The sequence below is a fragment of the Lissotriton vulgaris genome, chromosome 2_2, assembly GCF_964263255.1.
Source record: "Lissotriton vulgaris chromosome 2_2, aLisVul1.2, whole genome shotgun sequence".
NCBI lineage: Eukaryota > Metazoa > Chordata > Amphibia > Caudata > Salamandridae > Lissotriton > Lissotriton vulgaris.
The window spans coordinates 328,057,468-328,080,889 of record NC_141688.1 but is presented as its reverse complement, the minus strand read 5'-3'; the positions used below and the strand labels follow the sequence as shown (position 1 = coordinate 328,080,889).

Sequence of the window (23,422 nt, the reverse complement as noted above, 5' to 3'; positions counted from 1 at the left end):
TGATGAATCTCAATTGGTTCCCCTTGCCGGCCTTCACTATCTTCAAAACCATCTGCATCATTTACAAAGTCCTCGCAACCAGCACACCCGCTCAACGTGCATGCAAGCTCCCCATCTCTGGTGGCTCTCGGCACAGCCTCAGCCAGGACACCACCAGACTGCAGACAAGGTCACCATCTCTGGTGGCTCTCGGCACAGCCTCAGCCAGGACACTATCGGACTGCAGACAAGATTACTATCTCTGGTGGCGCTCGGCACAGCCTCTGCCAGGAGAACATCAGACTGTGCAACTCTACTCTGCAAAAGACACACAATTTATGTACGGAATGCAGAACAAATCAAAACATTCACCTCCCAGTCAACAGATCTGGGTTAAATCCATCATTCTTTTGCTTACCATGCCACCCCAGTTTAGACCTGGCCATATGCAAATCAGTCTTGACCCTGTGCCTCATGGGAACAGTCCAGCCCGAACTGCCAAGCCAGGTACTCCCTGGACCGTAATCAAGCATCCTTGGACCGGAATCAAGCATCCGTAGGACCGGTTTCGGGGTTTCACCCCTCTTCAGCCAGGATAGCTTGAATCCAGTGGCACAGTGAGCCCGGGACCCACGTCTGGGCATACCCGGCGCACTTAGGGTTAGAAAGCAAAAGGCACACAAGACACACTGGAGTCAAGCTATCCTGGCTGATGAGGGCTGAAAGCCCGAAACCGGTCCTAGGATGCTTGTGTTCGAGGCATGTGGGCTGCTGAATTCATATCTGTGCATAGATCGCCGCCTAGTGTTGGGTCCGGATGATTGCACATTGTTGTCCTGGAAGAGTCTTCGAAGTATCACGAGATAGGTGGCTCCTCCCCTGGACTACAGTGCGCATGGGCATCGACTCCATCCTCAGATTGTTTTTTTCCGCCATTGGGTTCGGATGTGTTCGGTTCCCTCCTGTCGGAATTGATAGTTATTAACTTCACTTTGCATAAGGCCAAAAGGTCTTTAGGACTCGCGTCGGTATTGTCTTTCGTTCGGGTTCGTATCTTCTCGGCTCCGAACCGACGTTGCTCTTCCGCGTGCTTTCGGCGCGGAGGGGCCTACTCGACGCTCCATACTCTTCGTCCATCATGGACCGTAGTCCATTCAAACGATGCCCGGTGTGTGCCTCGAAGTACCCACATATCGACGTACACCCGATGTGTAACAAGTGCTTGTCACCGGACCACGACGAGGCCAAGTGTATGGCCTGTGCCAGGTTCCGGTCCCAAAAAACTCTCAAACACCGTCGAGCTGCGCGCCTGTAGGCCCAGCGCTCAGCCCCGCCACCTACAGACATCTTCGATGCCGGGGATGTCGAGGACGACGATATCCAAGAGATCACGGAATCTAACCCCGCGTCGGAGGTCGAGGACGAATACGACGCTGAGGACGAGGATTTCGATGAAGTCGTCGAGGAGGTAGGGGACGACGACGGGGCCCTTTCCACCGTAGAGGATACCTCGGACGAGGAGCTTCCTCAGACTGACTCATGAGGCCCAGGTCGAGGGATCGCCTTCGGGCCTTACCCGAGACCTTGATGTACGTTCCACGGCCCCGCCTTCCGGCCCGGCCACGGACATTTCTACAGAATCACTCCCGGTGCCTCCAAAACTGAAAGTAAAGCCGACGGTCTCGGCGCCAGTGAAAACGAAACCGAAAGTGCAACTCGCACTGGTCGCGTCGAAGACTTCGGAGGCCTCGGCGCCGAAGAAATCGAAGATGGCCTTTGAGCCGAAGAGCCATGTCAAAATGGCCGACCCCAAGGCTACTGCTTCGAAGCCTAAGGTTAAGGGGTCTGACGCAGCCGCATCGACGCCGAAGACAGTCGACGCCGGCGAAGTTCGACTCGAAGGCAAGAAAACTGTCTACGACCCCAAAAGGTTCACTCTCGAACCGAAGACAAGGCAGGACGACCCGAAGTCCCTCTCCGCCTCGCCAGGTGCGTCGACCCCCGAAAGATGCATCCTCGGTCTCCGCTCCAAAGCCTGCCGCTAAAGACTCGGTTGAACAGGCGCGTCCATCCGCCTCGTTCACTAAGAAGGTTACGGTGTCCCTGCAACGAATCAGGGAAGGGACTGCAGCAGTCGAGCCGAAGGACCCGGTGCCGCCCAAGCCTCAAGATAAACCGGCATAGGCGCCAACGCCGATACTTTTCACCTTGCCGCCAAAATCGGCGCCGAAGGCTTTTGCGCCTAAACCAAAGGCCGCGGTGCCGGAGAAGGTGTCTTCGACGCCAAAGCAGTCTTTAGTGGTCCCCGGCCCACGGCAGCCACCGCTTGCAGATGAGGGGCGTCAGGAACATTTTATCGACGCCAACACGGGCAGACTTTCCCTCCTGAAGAGGAAGATCCCCCCTGAACCACTTTTGGAGTCTTACAAGATTCCACTCAAAAGGAAAATGGACTCTGCTGGTGCTCCTGCCTTGATTGAGCCTGTTTCACCACAGGCTTACGAACTCTCGCCCACTCATACCAATGTCGAGGCAGGAGAAGGCGACGACGAGGAGGAGTACAGCTATCCCGTCTACACTGACCCTGAGGATGTGACTGAACCATGGACTGCTGGTGGCGATCCTGGAGACCCGCATTCTGGACAGGAGCCTCAGCTTTTCTCAGCCAAAACTTCCCCCACTGAGGACTCTGCGGCCTTCAATGCCCTCATTGAAAGGGCAGCAGACAATCACGGCGTCCAGCTCCATGCTGACCCGGTGGACGACGACTTCCTTTTCGACACCTTTTCGGTCTCTGAAAAAACTGTAAAGACTCTGCCAATGCTTAAAGGTGTTTTGAAGCACGCAGCTGAGGTGTTCAAAGAGCCCACCCGGGCGAGGGTCATCAACCTGAGAATCGACAAAAAGTACAGGGCGGCGCCCACTGATCCAACTTATATCAAGGGACAGTTGCCTCTGGATTCCCTGGTTGTCTCCAATGCCCGCAAAAGAGCCAACTCACAGACTACGGGTGATGCTCCTCCCCCAGACAAGGAATCAAAAGTCTGTGAGGCTTCTGGGAAGAGGGTGGCAGCGCAGGCAGCCAACATGTGGCGTATATCCAACACGCAGGCACTACTGGCACGTTATGACAGGGCACACTATGATACTCTGGAAACCCTTCTACAGCATTGCCAGATCAGTATAAGGAAGCAGCTGAAATGTTGATACAGGAGGAGAAGCTTATCTCCAATCAGACCCCCCAGGATATAGCGGCATGGATTGGCAAATTTAGCGGCACAGAAATGAAAATTTAGCGGCATTTAGCGGCATTTTATTTTGGGTTTTTTGCAACACCAAACACAGATATCTTACTGTTTGAGTTATTTGACAACATGGAGCTATGTACATTCCGTTTATTTACAATTCAACCCATTTGTTTTAGGTAAAAGGCATGTTAATCTTGGCCATGTATGTTCAGTTCTTCAGAGCACTTCAGAGCACTCCAAGTCTAGACCAGTATTGTGTTGCAAGGTAATATGCGTACAAAACTTAACAACCGTGATAAGATTACTTTGCATTTTAATTTCCAAAGAATCAGTACAGCAAGCAGCCACTGAAAGGGCATTCCTTAAGCATCGTAGAGAAACCGTCCTTCATTGTAAATGCCTCTCTCAGTCCTCGCTCCCCTTTCCCTCCAACTTTTTTGAGTTTGCCAGCTCCCGTAGGCAGGACCAGAAAGCGACTCCAAAAGAAAGTTGATCATTTAAAATCTATGCTGCTGTTCCAGTTTTAGGCTAAATTAGCGTCCTTCCAATCACACGCCCCCCACCATCTGTTTCATCACCGTTTCCATGGCACGTTCTACATGTGTCATTCCAACATTTATGGTTGAAGCCTGACAAACGCTATGAAAGGATGGATGGTTGGTTGTGTAACATGCATACTGGAATGAAAGAAATAAAAGAGGAACAAAGATAACTAATCTTACTTTGGCATCCAGCACATGCTTACTTTCCCAAAGATTGGGAATCTAGTCTTACAGCTCAGTAATGCTGGGATGGGGGCACAGCACATGACGACCAGGCTCCAAAAAGCATATTGCACAGACCTCCGTCAAAACTTCCCTCTTTTTAAGAAGAAAAGTGTGTATTGCTTACAAAAAACATGGGGAATGGCCAATGTTGCTGCCCTAAAAGTGGAATGAAACCAATGAAACTTGAAAATTTCGTAAGGTTTGAAAGGCAGAGGGTTTTCCATTAGGCAGTATTTGTTAAAAATGTGGGTGTGATAGAAGCCTGGATGTTTTAGTAAAACCTTTATAAACACGCAGCCCTGGCCGGGGGCCGGTCGGCCACATCTCCACTGCCCTCCTGCCACCAGGGAAGCGCTCTCCCCTATGTGTGCGGCGGGCCCCCACCTCCGAGCCCCGGTCTCTGAAGAATGCTCGAATATTAGTCAGCTACAGCTTTTAACTGTCCGATTGCTTCTGTGCTGTCTGTTGGGAAGGATGCAATTACAAAACAGACATCTGCGCCCAGGTTTAGCTCCCCAAAAGGGGCCCGCTCGGCGAGCCGAGGGACGGAATGCAATCGATGATAGTGTCGGGACCTGCCAATAAAGCTGAAGGCCACTGCCCCCCTCCCACCCGGGCAGCGCTCTCCCCTATGGACGGACGTACCTGTCTTCTGTCGAAGAGTCTTCGTGTCGCTGCCGCTTCGTGCTGGTGTGGTGCTGGTCTTCGCCCTCGCTCGGCCGCCGTCCTCGACCCCCTGGCTCCTGGCTCTCCTTCTCTTGCCGTAAATGAATCCTGGGTCAATCCGGGGGGGGGGGGGAATGGGAAAATGGGTGCCTCGCGCCGTCTCTTTTAAGGCGGAAACGGGCGGAAAGACGGAAAACGGGCGGAAACGGCAAATTTCGCGGGCTTTTTGCCAAATATCGCGGCATTTCCCGAGATCGGCCGATTTCGCGATTTTTTTGCAAATCGCGAAATCGCGATAAGCTGGAGGGTCTGTCCAATGCTTCCATAAAGTGCGCCCTTGACGTGGCTGACACCACCGCACGCGCTATTAACACTAGCGTTATGCTTCGTAGACATGCATGGCTAAGGATATCTGGGTTCAAGCCGGACATTCAAACTACCATCTTGAACCAAACGGTCAACCCAGATCACCTGTTTGGGCCTGAGGTTGATACCACCCTTGAAAAAATGAAGAAAGACACCGACACCGCAAAATCAATGGGTGCCTTGCAATCCCAGCAGTTTCGGAGTGGGTCCTTTCGTCGCTCCAATACTAGGGGCACCTCAAGGGGTCAACTCTCGCAGTCAGCGCAGTTCTACAAAAGCAACACCCAAACTTCTTATTCCAACAAGGGTCGAGGCGGTTACCGTGGCAACAACACCAAGGGCAGAGGACGTGGCAACAACAGCTCCAGGTCCTCCACCGCCAACAAACAGTGACGCCTTGTCGCTGCCCCCCGACCACGCAACACCGGTCGGGGGGAGACTCCAGCAGTTCCTGCCCGTGTGGAAATCCATCACCACGGACAGGTGGGTCAGGTCACTTGTCCGATACGGTTATTGTCTGGAGCTCACATCCACTCCACCCAACATACCCCCAAAGCACCGTCCTATGTCCGGCGAGCACTTGCACTTATTGCAGCAGGAAGTCGCAGTCATGCTGCAAAAAGGGGAAATAGAGCTCGTGCCCCTGCAAGAAAGGGGTACGGGAGTTTACTCCCTGTACTTTCTTATTCCAAAGAAGGACGGATCCCTCAGACCCATCCTGGGTCTCGGGCCCCTCAACTTTTACATCCTATCAGAGCATTTCCACATGCTCACACTGCAACAGGTTCTCCCGCTGCTTCAACAGGGGGACTTCCTGGCGACTCTGGACCTGAAGGATGCCTACTTCCACATTCCACTACATCCTTCACACCGAAAATACCTCAGGTTCACCATACAAGACCAGCACTACCAGTTCAAGGTTTTGCCTTTTGGGGTCACCACGGCACCCAGGGTTTTCACAAAGTGCCTGGCGACGGTGGCGGCACATCTCAGACGTCAAAACATTCACGTCTACCCCTACCTGGACGACTGGCTCATTCAGGCAAAGTCAGCCCAGCAGTGTGCCGACCACGTGTCCCACACCATTCACCTCCTGCACGACCTGGGTTTCTCACTGAATTATCCAAAGTCCCATCTCCAGCCCGCCCACATACGGCAGTATCTGGGTGCGACTATAAATACTCTGGCGGCCACGGCACAGCCCAATTCAGTGAGAGTCGACAACATTCAGTCGCTGATCCAAAGATTCAGACCTCAACACTCGCTTCCAGCAAGAGTGTTCATGCAGTTGATAGGCATGATGGCCTCCTGCATCTCCATTGTCCCGCACGCAAGACTACATATGCGTCCGCTTCAGGAGTGCTTAGCACGTCAGTGGACTCAGGCTCACAACCAGTTGAAGGACCTAGTGTTGGTGAGCGGTCGGGCATACAACTCTCTGCATTGGTGGAATCTACGAAACCTTTGCAAGGGCCGACCGTTTCAGGAGCCTGTGCCACAGATTATCCTGACGACGGACGCTTCTCTCCAGGGATGGGGAGCGCATGTACTCCAATACACTGTGCAGGGGCAATGGATGCAGCAGCAGGGGAAGATGCACATCAATGTTCTAGAACTGATGGCAATCTTCATGGCACTAAAGGCCTTCAAAGTACATCTATGCAACAAGGTCGTGTTGATCCGGACGGACACCATGACGGCAATGTACTACATTCAGAAGCAGGGAGGCACACACTCTCCGCAGCTGTCTCATCTGGCGCAGAGCATGTGGAAGTGGGCCATTCAGAGGAACATCTTCCTCATGGCGGAGCATCTCAGCAGGCACAGCCACCAAATGCACGAGTGGGAGATACATCCATCAGTACTCCAGCCGTACTTCCAAAGGTGGGGTCATCCAGAGATCGACCTGTTCGCCACTCAGGAGAACGCAAAATGCCAAAGCTTTGCCGCCAGATTGCCACACCCACTGTCGCAGGGCAATGCGATATGGATGAACTGGTCAGGCAAATTTGCGTACGCTTTTCCCCCAGCACCACTGATACCGCTGGTGGCACGCAAACTCAGGCAACACTCGATGACTCTCATCCTGGTTGCTCCAACATGGGCTCGTCAGCCATGGTACACCACGTTTCTGGAATTATCCGTGGTACCACATCAGAGGCTACGTCTCACCCCCAGCCTTCTGACGCAGAGCCATGGCGACATTCAGCACCCAGATCCGCAGCAGCTCAACCTGGCGATCCGGCTCCTGAAGTCCTAGAGTTTGGCTACCTACACTTAGGTACCTCCCAATTGCATGGATATCATTAGGGAGGCAAGGAAGCCTACTACTAGAGCCTGCTACGCGGCAAAATGGAAGCGGTTTGCCATTTATTGTGCAAACCACAACATTAACCCGCTTGATGCTTCTATTCAAGACATCATCTGTTACCTGTTCCATCTGTACAAGTCTAATCTGGCCTATACTTCCATTCGCATTCATCTGTCTGCTATGGCCGCGTATCTCCAAAATAGGCAACACCTTTCGCTATTCAAGGTGCCTGCCATCAAAGCCTTTTTGGAAGGCCTCAAACGAGTCATTCCACCACGGACTCCACCAGCTCCTGAGTGGAACCTCAATGTGGTTCTTACCAGACTGATGGGTCCTCCCTTTGAACCACTGCATTCCTGCGAAATTCAGTTCTTGACGTGGAAAGTGGCTTTCCTCGTAGCAATTACATCGCTGCGGAGGGTCAGTGAATTGCAAGCCCTTACAATTCAAGAGCCATTTATCCAAATTCATTCCAATAGGGTGGCGCTCTGCACTAACCCTAAGTTCCTGCCCAAGGTTGTGTCTCAGTTCCACATCAACCAAACAATCGAATTACCTGTTTTCTGTCAAAATCCTGAGTCAATGGCGGAGCGGATGCTCCACACCCTTGACGTTAAGCGGGCCCTATTGTATTACATTGATAGGACCAAGGACTTTAGAAAGACTAAACAACTCTTTGTCGCCTTTGCGCCACACCACAAAGGTAACCCTATTTCCAAGACTGGTATTGCTAGGTGGATTGTTAAATGTATCCAGATCTGCTATGCAAAGGCAAAACGCACTCTTACCATTCCGCCAAGAGCCCACTCCACCAGGAAGTTGGGGGCCTCTATGGCCTTCCTTGGAAACATTCCCTTAGAGGACATATGTAGAGCAGCAACATGGTCTACCACGCACACATTTACTAAGCATTACTGTGTTGATGTGCACTCCAAACAGCAGGCAGCTGTAGGGCAGGCTGTTCTAAAAACACTTTTCCAAACTGCTGCAGCTGGCACGGGCGGCCGCCGCTAATGGAGGGACTGCTATGTATTCTATGCACAGATTGGAATTCAGCAGCCCACATGCCTCGAACCGAATATGCTACTTACCAGTATGCATCTGTTCTTGGCATGTAGGGCTGCTGACATTCATATCGCCCGCCCTCCTCCCCGGCGCCTGTAGCAGCTGCAGAATTCACATATACTTCTAGCATGGTCATCATTCACCGAGTTTCACTCCATCTTGGCCACAATGGCTAAAAACAATCTGAGGATGGAGTCGATGCCCATGCGCACTGTAGTCCAGGGGAGGAGCCACCTATCTCGTGATACTTCAAAGACTCTTCCAGGACAACAATGTGCAATCATCCGGACCCAACACTAGGCGGCGATCTATGCACAGATATGAATGTCAGCAGCCCTACATGCCAAGAACAGATGCATACTGGTAAGTAGCATATTCGTTCCGGTCCAGGGAGGACCTGACTTGGCACTTCGGGTTGGACTGTTAGCATGGGCACAGGGTCAAGACTGATTTGCATATGGCTGGGTTCAAACTGGAATGGCATAGTGAGCAAAAAAACGATGGATTTAGGTCCAGATCTCTGTACTGGGGTGAATGTATGACATTGTTAAGCAATCTTTCCATCAATTGTTCTTTTTGCATTCCACTCTACTCAGCGCCTCTCTACTCGGCGCCACTGTACTCTGCGCCACTCTACGGTACAAAAGGGGGTGGTGATGGACGGGGCATCTGAACCATTCAAACACTCACACCCAGTCAACAGATCTGGGTTTAATCCATCACCGTTCTTTAGCCCACTCTGCCACCCCAGTTCAGACATGGCCATATGCAAATCAGTCTGACCCTGTGCCTCATGGAAACAGTCCAGCCCAAACCTCGCCACTCTACTCTGCGCCACTCTACTCTGCGCCACTCTACTCTGCGCCACTCTACTCTGCGCCACTCTACTCTGCGCCACTCTACTCTGCGCCACTCTACTCTGCGCCACTCTACTCTGCGCCACTCTACTCTGCGCCACTCTACTCTGCGCCACTCTACTCTGCGCCACTCTACTCTGCGCCACTCTACTCTGCGCCACTCTACTCTGCGCCACTCTACTCTGCGCCACTCTACTCTGCGCCACTCTACTCTGCGCCACTCTACTCTGCGCCACTCTACTCTGCGCCACTCTACTCTGCGCCACTCTGCGCCACTCTACTCTGCGCCACTCTACTTTGCGCCACTCTACTCTGCGCCCCTCTCTACTCTGCGCCCCTCTCTACTCTGCGCCCCTCTCTACTCTGCGCCCCTCTCTACTCTGCGCCCCTCTCTACTCGGCGCCCCTCTCTACTCGGCGCCCCTCTCTACTCGGCGCCCCTCTCTACTCGGCGCCCCTCTCTACTCGGCGCCCCTCTCTACTCGGCGCCCCTCTCTACTCGGCGCCCCTCTCTACTCGGCGCCCCTCTCTACTCGGCGCCCCTCTCTACTCGGCGCCACTCTACACTGCTCTACTCCGCACCCCTGCGCTCTACTGTGTACCACTGCACCCTAGCCACTGTCCTCTACACCACAGCTCTCTATGCCACTGTACACTACACCACAGCTCTCTAGTCACTTTGCTCTACAATACTGCTGTGTGCCACTCTGTACGCCGCTGCACTCCACACCACTCTGCACCACTGCTCTGTGCCAGTATACTCTACTATACAACTCTCTAATTTGTCATTGCATTCTACCCTGCGACACTCTGCACCAGTTCCCTCTACTCGACTCCATACCAAGCTATGTGACTCTACTCCAATACACAACACACTCTGACACTCCACTCTAATAGATTCTTTGCCATTTCATTCTACAACACTCTTTACTGCACTCCTCTACGTCACAAATTTAAGCCATGCTAAACAGTAGCCACGCTGGTGTAGAACATGGCTAAAACACATTGGCAAAGCCATTAGCTCTTGCATAGGCAAGACCTATTGGCTTTGCCAATGCTTGTTTCTCATAACACTCAAAAATGGACTTGGTGACCAGATAACGGGCGTTTGTTGATCCTTCTAACTTATACTAGGAAGTAGCTGACGGTGAGTGTTGTAGCGGTCGTTCTTTGTGAAAGCTGACGTTTTATTTTGATATAATTTTGTTAACAGCTGGTGGAAGCCATCGTGCTGCCCATGAACCACAGAGAGAAGTTTGAAAACCTTGGCATCCAACCCCCTAAAGGAGTGCTGATGTACGGTCCTCCAGGCACTGGCAAAACCCTACTGGCTCGAGCATGTGCCGCACAGACCAAGGTAAGGAAAGAGGTCATGCCGCACTGCACATATCTAATTTAGAGTAGGAAAGCGTCATGTGCTCCATGAACCACGGTAAGAAATGGGGCACACAATGCACATTTCTAGGTTAGGAAAGGGCCACACGCTCCATGCACCATTGTAAGAAAAGGGGCACGCGCTGCAAACGTCTACATTAACAAAGGGTCACACGCTCCATGTACCAGTTTAAGAAAGGGCATACACTGCATAGATATAGATTAGGAAAGGATCACCCACCATATACTCTAGGTAAGAAAAGGGCAAGTGCTGCGCACATGCAGATGAGATTAGGAAAGGGTCACCCGCCCCACATACTAGGGCAGTGAGTCTCAACCTGTGGTGCGGGGGCCCATGGGGTACGTAAGGCCCATCAGGGGGTCCCCAACAACTTAGAAAATTAACAAATATTAACAGATTAGAAAAGTGTATATAAATAAAGAAGCTAAATGTACAATTGAAGATTTTTAAACATTTACTGTACATGTGAAGGAATTTGAAATTGGAGACTAAAAATTAAACTAGTATCCTAAGATTGATTTGTGGGAGCAGAGCGAGTGCATCAGAGTATAGTATCGATGATGCGTGACCTCATTGAATTTAGAAAAGCTCCAACCTTTATATAATTATTTTTTATTTAATTCTTAATTTGTTTGCGAATCAAATCTTGTCATTTGCGTATTTGTTTGAATGTTATTTTCTGCATTCTTTGTGTTTTTTGAGGCGCACATCACCAACAATTTTTAAACCGGGGCCCTAAGCTAAGTCATGACTTGGTGGGGGATCCAATAAGGATTCAGGCGATAGAGGGTTCCAGGGTTCCAGTAACGATTCATTGGGGTTTCTCACAAGTCAAAAGGTTAAGAACCGCTGTGATAGGGTAAGAAAAGGGCATGCGCCGCACACATCTAGATTAGAAACGTGTCACTCTCACGCCCCAAACAATAGGTTATGAAAAGGGCACGCGCTGCACACATCTAGATTAGATAAGGAATCAGTCACACACTTAATACGCCAGGATAGGAAAAGTGCATTTGCTGCACTCATCTGGATTAGGAATGAGTTGCACGCTAGTGAAGGCACAAATTAGCTGCTGTCAAAGAGCAAACCACAAAACCGCCTCAGTCGTGAAGTCAGAAGCTTCATACCAAACTCTGCCGGATGTAGCTGGCACATAGATATTTATGCAGTACAGTTTCCATCGTGATGCATGGTGCCAGCGAATCCTCCGTTCTTGCAAACGGTTAACAGATCAAATTTAGGACAGTTGACGCCTTGGTGTACAAGCTAGGAAAAATACACGTACGCTTTCAGTGACCTTTGTACTTGTGCTCTGGACACGTGCAATGGATTTTTCTATTTTATGAGCAGGTTTCCTCTTGTTTCTCAGAATCCTCAAACAAAAACAGTTGTTGGAACTTTCCTATTTCACATCTGCGTGTATGAACTTAAATTTAACAAAAAGAAGAGCTACCAACATTAGATGGCTGCGAGGATGCAAAATGGAAAGACGACTGTTCAAGCTAAACTCAAAGCACTTATGCTTTCTCACGCTCTATACGCCAGGGTAAAAAAAGCACACGCTGCACACATGTAGATTAAGAAAGTGTTACATGCTCCATACGCTAGGGTAAGAAAAGGGCACCCGCTGCACATATCTCGATTTGGAATGAGACCCGCTCCATAAGCTAGGGTAAGAAAAGGGCACGCGCTGCAGATATCTTTATTAGGAATGAGACACGCTCCGTAAGCTAGGGTAAGGAAAGGGCACAGGCTGCACACATCCAGATAAGATTAGGAATGAGTCACACACGTCATACGCTAGAGCAAGAAATGGGGATACGCGCTGCAACCATCCAGATTAGGAATGAGTCGCACGCTCCATGCACAGGGTAACAAAAGAGCTCACACTGCACACTTATAGATTAAATTAGGGATCCATCACACAATCCATACACTAGGGTAACGAAAGGGAGCACTCTGCTCGCATCTAGATTAGGAAAGTTTTACATGCTCCATACACAGGGTAAGAAAAGGGTATATAGTGCACTTCAGGTTTACAACCAGGTGCACCTTAAGGCGGCAAGGAATTGGGCATGCACAGGCTAGATTAATGTAAGTAATCACATTTGCACAACAAGGAGAATTTCACTCGTCTGATCGGTGTCCCTCATCCCCTCTGCAGCCGATATCGCTTTAGGAATCTTACGTGAGATGGCTGTTCGTGTCTCACGCTCTCTCTCTATCTTTCCTGCAGGCCACCTTCCTGAAGCTCGCAGGCCCACAGCTGGTACAGATGTTCATTGGCGATGGTGCCAAACTCGTCAGAGATGCTTTTGCTTTGGCTAAAGAGAAAGCTCCTTCTATTATCTTTATTGATGAACTGGATGCCATTGGTACCAAGAGGTGAGACTGGAGACCGTGTGAGAACTCACTGTGGAATACATGAGTGCATAATGGTGGCTGCGGGAAGAGCAGATAGTAACGATAGGAGGGGAGGGTGGAGGATGGTAACGACTCTGAGCGAAGCCACTGAAGGAAACTTAATCGGTGTCAAAGAACAGGGATGGAAGTAAAGATTGCTGAAGGAATGCTGATGAAGGAAGGAAAGTAGTGTAGCAAGAAGTGGAAGATTAAGGGAAAGGGAATCAAAAGGCAGTGATGAGGGAAGAAGTGCTAAAGCTTGGTTTAGAGAGAGTACTGCGGAAAAAAGTGTCTAAATACAATGGACACAGGAGTGAGACATTTATTGCACATGCATGACCAATAAGGGGCACACGAATCAATGAGACCCAGACCAATTTTAGAAAATTATACTTTGTGCTTTATTTTAAGACCCAGGTCTTCGCAATCAGGTAAGTACGTTTTTAATAAAAAAAATACTTTTCAGTGAAAAAAAATTGGCACTTTGAAACTTTTTAAAACTGTCTAATGTTATTATATGAGGAAAACAATTTTGCGGTTAAACTGGTAAGTATTGACCTTACAATTTTAATCTTCAGAGCCAACAAGTGAGCAAAGGCCAGGGGTCAGGTAGGTACCAAAACATGCCCACCAGCAGCAGAGGGGCTGCTGGGTGCAGAGGTCAAAATCGGAGTTTGACTCAATGCTTTCTAATGAAGACAGGGTTGCTAGTGCCAAGCTTTGGGACGTAGCACAAGCACAGGGTTGGGGGCCGCAAAGCAGCACCAAACATACACCACCAAATACACAGGGGCGGTCGGGTGCAGGGCGCAAATTCGAAATTGGGCGCCCAATACTTTTCAAAGAGGATTTTCCTGACTGCAAAGAGGCTCCAGGCATGGCACCGGAGTTTGCAATGGGAAGACAATTAACAGCAGAGCTAAGATGAGATGTAGAAGGTTGTAGGTTCACAGTCTGTTCCGCTCACCATGGAGCCAGTCGTGGCTGGGGGAGCCTCTGGATTCGCACTGCAGGCGCCGATGTGGATAGCAGAAGAGGTCAGCCAACGCTCAACACAATCTCAGGATCGCCGGAGAGACTTCACTGTACAGGTGAGCCACTCGGCTTGAACCATGGGCGTCTGTCTGGAACGGCCTACCTCTCCACCTCAGACAGACAACATCACTCCCCATCTTCACGAGATACCTCAAAACATGGCTCTTCGATAGACCTCCTCCTTGATGGACTGGAACCTGCACCCTTCCCCAGCGCCTTGAGACCCTTACAGGTGAGTACTTGCGCTCAACAAACCCATTATTGATTGAGAGTGGGCAGCAAACGCGGATCCAGAGTTTTTGGAGTAGGTTTCTTCTGGACAGGTTCTCTGCCCTCTGGAGATTGGAGTCTTTATTGAAGGCAGCAGTCCTCCCGGGGTTTTGGAGGTCGTTGTTGGTCGCAGGGTCGTCAAAGCTAGAGACAGACCAGTAGGGCGGGAGTCAAGGCACTTGCCGACTTCTGCTGCAGGTTGTCGTCTTTCTTCTTGGATCATTCGCAGATCTGAGGGTCAGGTCTGTGGGAGCCAACTAAATGCTAAATTTAGGTGTGTTTTAGGGGAGTAGCCGGTAGGGCTAATGGGCACCTTACCTAGAGTGACTACACCCTCTAGTATGCCACCCTCTTTTGGGAGGGAGCATATACCTCTGCCTGATTGGAGGAGCCCCTCCATCTTCAAGATGAAAGAACTAAAAGTTGTGCTTCACCTCGCTTCCCCCCACCTTAGGGATGGTGTTGGCAGAGGTGGGCCCACCTATCTTTAATTTTCCAGCTGGATTTCCCTCTCAACATGGGGGTGTAAACCAGGGGCTGCCATCTGCTGCTAGCAGCAGAGGCTGGGGGCTCGCATTACAAAGGCAGCAGGCCTTTGAAGCTCTCCTTGCCGAGCACTGGCCCATCCTGAGACATTCTTCTGTCTTCCAGATCTCTCTTATCAAAGCCTTAACGGAAAGTCTCAAGTTGCACTTAGAACACGCCCCATCCCTTCTTGCAACCTGAATACTGTCCTCACCAGGCTCATGGGATTAGGCTTCGTGTCTAGGCATATCCTTTTCAATATCTCACCTGGAAAGTTTCCTTTCCCAGTTACTTCACTTAAGCAGGTCAGTGAATTACAAGCCCTCACACTCTGAGAACCTTTTTTCCAAGTCCACAAAGATAAACACCCTACTTTGGCAGCTAAAAGAGCGTGTTCTCAAGGGAACAAGCCAGAGTTGGGCAAGCTGTCATTAGAACTTTGTTTTAAACCTCTGCCCCACCCACTGTCTCACCGCTGCTTAGACGAGAGCTGCTCTTCAGTCTATGCACAGAACGCTTATCTACATTCACACCTGCTACAACCGGAATGTGGTACCTGTTAGCATCTATTCACTGCATGTAGTGCTGTAGATTTGCAATCACCCATCCTCTTCCCAGGAGCCAGTGGCTGATGCAGTCTGTTTCCTCTCTGATATATGCATTTTACGCCTTGGTCACGGTTCTTTTGACTTACTTTTCTATACACACTACTTAACTTACACTCGCCCTTTGGGGGAAAAAACAATGCAACAATCGAGTTGGTGACCATGTGTATCTACGCTCAGAGGTGAAGTCAGAGAACGTGTGACGTGAAAGATGTCTTCATAGAAAACAAACTTGCAACATCCACGCCCAATACGAGATTGCAGGAGTATGCACAACATGTGAATCTACAGCTCTACATGCAACAAACCGATGCTTACATAGTAAGTAACATATCACCCTTCCTTTCTGCAAAAGGTAGTGTTATAATTCCACCTTAACCAAAACATCACTCTGCCAGTGTTCTTTGCCAGCAAACATAACAAGATGATGGACGGAGTGCTGAAACTTTTCCACCATTCACCGCCACTCTAGAGATCTGGGCTGAATCCGTTCTTTTTCTCACTATGCCAGTTTGGACACAGCTATATATGCAAATCATTCTTGACCCTAACTGCCAGGTCAGGAAACAAGCATCCTAGGACTGGTTTTGAGGAGCAGGGTCAAGACTGATTTGCGTATTTCCGGGTCCAAACATGTGGTGTCATGGTGAGAAAAAGAACAATGTATTTAACCCAGATCTGTGACGGGGGGTGAATGCTTGACAGTGTTCAGCATTCCGTCCATCTGTTTGTGTTGCTATGTCTTCTGCAGTGAGAAGGGTAAGCCCAGATGTGGGTCCCGTGCTCGCTATGCCACTAGATTCACGCTAGCCTGGCTGCTGAGGAGTGATGCCCCATAACCGGTCCCAGGATGCTTGTTTTCCTGATGGCTTGGCCTGGTAGTTCGGGCTGGACTGTTCCCATGGGGAGCAGGGTTAAGAGTGATTTGCATATGGCTGGGTCCGAACTCTGGTGTCATGGTGAGAAAAAGAATGATGGATTAAACCCAGACCTGTGACTGGGGCTAAATGCTGGACAATTTTCAGCATTCGGTCCATCATCATCCTTTTCTGTTGGCGCAAGTGTTCTTTGCCAGCCCATGCTCTCCATCCGAGCCTTCCTTTTACTCCCTAGCTTGGCAATTGTGTTTTGCTTCTACCTAAATGAAATCAAGTCCTTATGCAAACCTAACACATCTTTCGTTAATATGGTCACAATCGCCACGGTCTGGTCACTTCAAGACAGTACATTTCTTCCTGGATAATAGCCTGAATGCCCTTGTATTGTTGATTGGCTGATAAACCGCTACCATGGAGACCAAGAGTCCATTCTGCTAGAGGAAAAGCAGCCGCTACAGCCTGGCCGAGAGACATTCCTCTTTCCAATGCTTGTAAAGCAGCCATGTGAAAGTTGTTTCTCAGGTTAGAGACACAGTTGCTTCAGTTCCAATACTGAAGCGGACTCTAGTTTTGGTAAAGCTGCTTTGAAAAATCTTTTCATTGACGCTTTTTGTGGTTCCTCGTTTTGTTTTCATTTTACACATAATAGGTATTTCGTGTGCTCAAGAAATTATTACTTTTTGTCTTGGTTCTGCACCATCAGAATCTTCACTGAAGTCATCAGCTGCTTTCCATTCCAACCCCTACCCCCTCCCTCTCCTGGCTTCTTTTCTTAGGCATCTGTTCTAGATAAACTAAAATTCATTGATAGTCTCCACTGAGCGTTTCAGAAAGAGCCGACTGAGGCAAAGGCATCATGAGTGGTAGATTCTTAAGGGAGCCGGAGACCATATTAAACGATTAGAATGCAAGCCTGCTGGCTGCATCTCCCTCAATGCGAGACACGTAGGAACCACTTTGTGTTCTCGGTGTTGTGATGTAGTTTGAAGACGGGTGTTTGTACTATTTATTTTATTTATTTTCAGAGTTTTATATAGCGCGAACAAGATCTTCGCAGATATCAGAGCGCTTTACATAGAAGGGTACATGAGGGAACAAAGTCAAATAGGTGAATCAATAGATCATACAGTACAGAAGGGTACATGAGGGAACAAAGTCAAATAGGTAAATCAGTAGATCATACAGTACAAATAATACAAATAGGTGGCTGCAAAGCCAATCATGTAAGTGATAAGACAACTCCTACAAATAAGTAAAGGGGTCAAGCAAGTAATACAGATCAGTGCAGGGTGTTAATAGGGTTCGAGATAGTAGATCAAGTGTATTTAGCCATAAGGATAGCTTTTACTTCTTTTTTAAAGAGTGTAGTGGAGGAGATAAGCCTGGTTTCGGGAGGGAGTGAGTTCCAAATCCTTGGCGCCATTCCTGAGAAGGAGCGCTTGTATGTTTTTTCCTTCCGGAATCTTCGAGGTTTCAGCAGAAGATTGTTTGTGCCTCTCGTGTTTCTGATTCCCCCAGAGATTGTCAATTTCTGAGCAAGGTAGCCGGGTGAGTTTAGGTGTACCACCTTGTGTGTCATGCAAGCGATTTTCAGATGTATTCTGGCTTCAAAAGGCAGCCAATTCAGGGACTTCAAGTCAGGGGTAATGTGGGAGTGCTTTTTTGACCCAGTGATGAGTCTCGCTGCAATATTTAGAGACGCTTTTAGTGGTGCGGTTGTAGTTAGTGGGAGTCCGCAGAGGGCGGTGCTGCCGTATTCAATTCGTGGGATGACTAGTGCTTGTAGTTTGGAAGTCTTTGGCTGGGAGGTAGGGTTTAAGTTTCCTCAGAGTATTGATCTGGAAGTTCGCTCCCTTTGTTGCCTGGCTGATATGTTGCTGCATGCTGAGATTGGTGTCGAGTGTTATGCCTAAAGATTTTGCTGAGTCCACGATGGTGGGTTGGACATTGAGTGCGGTTAGGAGTTTAAGCCAATGTTGAGTGGTGGATATCTTCGCTGGAGGTGAGATCAGAAGGAACTCTGTTTTCAGGGCATTGAGTTTGAGGTGATTATCGGCAAGCCAGGATTGGGTGCATCTGATCGTTGAGTTCAGGAGCAGGATGTCGTTGGGTGATTGTAATTTGAGGTAAAGTTGGGTGTCATCGGCGTACATGTGAAAGTGTACATTGGATGCTTGTAGCAAGGTGGTGAGAGGTTCCATGACTAGGTTGAACAAAGTTGGGGATAGAGAGGATCCTTGGGGGACGCCTAGCGTTACAGGTATTGGCGAGGACATCAGGTTGTTGCTCTTGAATTTCTGCGACCTGTTGTGCAGAAAGGAAGTGAACCATTTGAGGACAGTTCCAGATAAGCCCCTTCTTGTGTTTAGTAGTTCTAGTAGATTCTCATGTTTAACGGTGTCGAATGCTGAGGAGAGATCAAGAAGGATGAGGAGGCAGGTGTCGTTTTGGTCTAGCATTTGAAGTCCGTCGTCAATTATGTGAGTCATAGCAGTTTCTGTGCTGTGTCCTGCTCGGAAGCCTGACTGGTGAGGGTTGAGGAGATCGAATTGCTCAATGTGTTTAGTCAATTGTAGTTGTGCGCATTTTTCCAGCAGTTTGGCGAGAGTGGGGATATTGGTGATGGGACGGTAATTGTTGAGGTCAGAGGGGTCGGCTGTTGGTTTCTTTAGTAGAGGTGTGACCTGACCAACCTTGAGGGAGTCAGGTATGTTTCCTTGTTGGAGAGAGCTGTTGATGATTTTAGTCCAGAGAGGGAGAAGCAAAGGGGTAAAGTCTTTTACTGCGAAGGCAGGGAGGGGGTCCGTGAGGTGATTGGATGGTTTCAGGGTGCTGAGTAATTTGCCAATTTCTTCTTCCGAGTATGTGTCAAAGGTTGACCATGTAGCATTGTTTTTTGGTTCAGCGGGTGCTATACAGGTGAAACTCTGAAACCTTATCTGTGGCAGCTTTTGGAGCGTGCTCAGCCACACATGTAAATGTTGGACTCCTCACCGTTCTATTTATCCTATGGTCCCTAGTGGCAGAGTGGCATTATTCTAATGTTTTTGACTTCAGAACCAGGACTACAAGCGGCCAATCGTTTCTTATCTACCCATGTTGTTGCATTGGATTGCAGCTGTTAATGTTTCATCCCTGTTGCAGGTTCGACAGTGAGAAGGCTGGTGATCGAGAAGTGCAGAGAACCATGCTCGAGCTCCTGAACCAGTTGGATGGATTCCAGCCCAACACGCAAGTCAAAGTAAGTGATTTTAGGGCCGTCCATGGCCTAGCACGGTGTCTAAATGGAGGGCAAAGACTGCTGGGTCGTTATCTTCAATTCAGAGATGTGGTTCACTCTGGAGGAGGAAAATTGAGGGGCCAGAGGAAGGAAAAGATTAGATCCCTGGAAAGGATGCGGGGCGTCTGTGGGGAGGTAGGAGGGTTCATCCTGAATAGAAAAGGGTGTCTGGGCATTGAGCAGTCACTCAGCAATTTCTCCAAACCCGCTACGCTCATCTCCCCTGAATCGCGCAGCTTCTTCATTGCAAAATCCAAAAGCGGTGACGGCTCATGGCGGCCCACTTCAAAGAGTGACGCTGATTGTACTCCTGCTTCTGGTGGTTGTGAAGAACGGGGCAGTCATGGTTGTGATGGAGAAGTCTTTCAAGATGGTGTCTCATGGGTAGATACTGTTTATGATCAATATAGCAGGAGGTCTTGCCTTGTGCTCTAAATTGAAAGGATTGGTTTTATATTCCATTATAGGATCCCAAGTGAGTTTTTTTAGATTGTGTTTGGAAGGAAATCAGTTTCATTTCAAGGGTCTCTCGAATGGCTGATGTTCATGCCCCGTAGGTAACGGTTGCTGCTGTACTGTAGCTTGAAGACACTCTCCTTTACACATAACTTAAGGTGGATTATGGGTTATTTAAACCACTTCTTCACAAGATGCACTTTAATGTTTGCTATCCAGCATTCCTACTTTACCTTCTTGGTTTCCTCAAAAAATCTGTTTCCTCTGTGTGTTGCAGGTCATGGTGACTTATGCCTCCTTACATCTGATCTGGTCACCAATCATTGGTTTGATGGTTCCAGACATCACTCACCTGGCTATTTGGCTCTACTGCCGAAGTGGCCTCTCAGACCTGTCTCGAAATAAGAGCTGCTTACCTATGTATATATTTAGCCTTCCTTTGGCATCTGGCTCTCTGTGTCTGTAAACATGCACCCTGCAATCTTTCCAGTCTGCCGATATCTCCAAGCATTTCTCAAGCTAAAGCTTATTGGTCTGTTCTAGTAACCTGTTCTCATCAAATTCTACCTGTAAACCTCAGCTGTCTCCTAATTCAGGGCCAAGACTGGCTTTAGGTCTCCGTATATCAACCGTATTTCATTGGCACAAAGTCGGCGTAAAGATCCTTCCATCTAATGCTTGCAGCAGCTGCGACTCTTTCACATGAAGTATCTGAAGTTAAAACCCCTCCTTGTTGCTCTGGCCGGATCTTTCCCACTTCCTCTTAACTGATAAAAAGAGTTTAGGTTTACTTAAAGAATAAATGGAGGGCGAAGAGCCCCTCAGAACAGTCCAGCCCCATCCCTCCAACAGGAATGCAAACCTGCACCACAGTCATCTGCCCCTCTGGCGCTCTCTTCTAGCGTATGAGAAACAGTGGTTCACACAGGACTTGTGTTTCATCCTATTTAATAATATCTTAAGCAGTACAATAGTCAGTCCTTTAAATGCAAGTTCCATCCAGACTCCTTGCGATTGTGAAGCTTTTATTGTAACCTCGAAATTAGGCATATCCGGAATAGTGGTTGGTGCCCAATGTGCGCACACGAACTCACCACGCAGAGTTGGTGTAAATATACAAAAACAATCAACTACGGTCATATTTTCCTGTTTGAGTTCCTTTATGTAGATTTACAGGTTCTTCCCTTGAAAGACCCAATATGATTGCTGCAGTGTCGCTGTCTGGAGATGGTGTATAATTTCATCAGGACGTAGTATCATTTTTGGGGACCTCGACATTTTAACTGATCATGAGCAGGACACGTTTCTGTAGATACGCCAAGACTGGGCTCAGTTCAGCGACGTCCTGCAGCAGTTCCAGCTTCTGGGCCATCTAGGAGTCGTCCTGGCCATGTCAGAAGTGATGTCTGGGTTGCAGGTCACTGGCTGCAGCAGGCCTCTCAGGTCGCAGTGGAGGTGTCTGTTGGCACGCTGGTACATGCAATTGTATAGGAGCCGTAGACTGGGCCCTAGGCTCCATTTGTGACCGACCATCAAAGAGCCCAGGTTGGATGAAACAAGTGGGTTGGTCCCTCTCAAAATCTGGAAGGGAAAAAGTTTGTAAAACTTTCCAAGTCCTGTTGCAGAATGGAACTTAGTATTGTTTTGGAGGTGCTGAGAGCCCTGACTGACGAAGCGGAAGTGCAACCCGATGACCTAGAACTGCTGGTCAGATACTTTTTCCCACTAGTTTCTTTGTAAGAACAATTTCCCATGGTTTCCAAACATTTCCTCTGGTGCACAAACCACTACAGGAGTATTGGCCAAAGCAAAGGGTTCTTTGTGTGAGGGAGTGGTTGCGCTCCGCAAGGTAACTGGCAAGTAAATTAACCCAGACTCAAATGTTATGGTGCTGACAGGTAAGGGGTGACCCTCACAACCCCTTAATTGGTGCTTGACTGAACAAACATCTACATTAGAAACCGAGGACCTGTGCACACATAAAAAGCAAACATATGATATGTCCATTTACAGAACTGGAAAAAAAAACAGTTGACGCGTCTTATTCTTGTTGGTTTAATGTTCTATTGGAAAAACGCCAGCCGATGCGTGTTTCATCAGAGTACATTCAACTCGGACTCTTCAGGGCCAAATCCTAATAAATGAGAAACAATAAATCCCAGAACCGGTGATAATTTCAACCCGGTTGGGGTTTGCATTGACTGCTGGGTAAGTAAAGATCCCGTAAGAAATCAATTGCTCCGCTGAGCGGTGTAATAGTTAGGGCTTGAGCGTGGCCGATCACAGGGTCTGCTCGAAGACGGGTGCGTCCTTAAGTGCTGGGTGAAAAATTCAAGTATTAACCCTCCAAATCTAGGTGGCCCCCAGGGGATAACCTGGTGGCCTGTCCGACCCCTTGTAACAGTGTCCTGGTTGTCCGTGGTTGTACAGGAGTACACTTCTAGGGTCCCCAGTTGCCCCATATCAGCTGGGCTTTTCCAGGAAAAGGCCTCTTGAAGCTTGCTTGTTTCCCTATAGCCGCACATGTGGTCAGCCAACTGTCCCTTCGAGTCCAGTTCTTCTCCTGTGTATATGAAGGAGCAGATTCAGTCCTTCAGGGTCCTCTTAGGTTCCAGATAGCAGGTACCGTCCTCTAAATGTTCCTGGGGGCAACCATACACTCTTTGTCAACAGTTTCTGTTTCTGTACTATAAAAAATCCTAAAGTACCCAGCACTCTCAATCAAGGTGGGGAAAACATTCTCCCCTTAATCAGAGCTTGTGTGCCCATCCAGACAAATGGCCAGGGTAATTAGAAGTACCCTCTTCTGTGGTCACTCAACCCCACTTCTGGGAGTAGCTTTCCTCTCGCTGACTGTGGTTGTCAGCCTAACTGGCGGGGTATGGGGGCAGAAACAGGGGCTTTTGAGTGTCACCTAAGACTTGCTTGAGCGAGAGGTCGCCCCTTTGTAGTTAATTAGGTTTTTGGGCCCACCCAACTGGTCTTCCTAACAGGGGAAAATAGAATCCCCACTCCCAGGACATTGTCTCTGCTCTGAGAGCAGTTTTCATCCCTCTTTCATCTCGTTCATGCCAAGTACAGGCTGGGCAGTTGCTGGATACCTGATGTAAATTCCCCACCAGGCAATGTAAAGGTAACTTTCTAAAAGTTAAATTTTCATACCGAAGATCAGAGACTTCCCCATCGAATGGATACGTGGAGAGAGGGAAACGCGTACTATAACACCGAAAGGAGGAGTCACTTTTACCTTGTGACTGTGAAAGCCTACTTCGGAGAAAAACAGCTTGCAAACATCCGACCCAACACTTGATGGCAT

The 23,422-nt window shown here is 49.0% G+C and overlaps 1 protein-coding gene across 1 annotated transcript in view; it reads left to right on the top strand.

Moving 5' to 3' along the window:
• The window catches only part of PSMC3 (proteasome 26S subunit, ATPase 3), a 94,470-nt gene that overhangs the window by 61,246 nt on the left and 9,802 nt on the right, over positions 1-23,422 (top strand). The window contains exons 7-9 of the mRNA XM_086959729.1: positions 10,472-10,615; positions 12,891-13,039; positions 19,515-19,611. Of these exons, the coding sequence (XP_086815855.1) occupies positions 10,472-10,615; positions 12,891-13,039; positions 19,515-19,611 (390 nt within the window). The remainder of the gene's footprint in view (positions 1-10,471; positions 10,616-12,890; positions 13,040-19,514; positions 19,612-23,422) is intronic.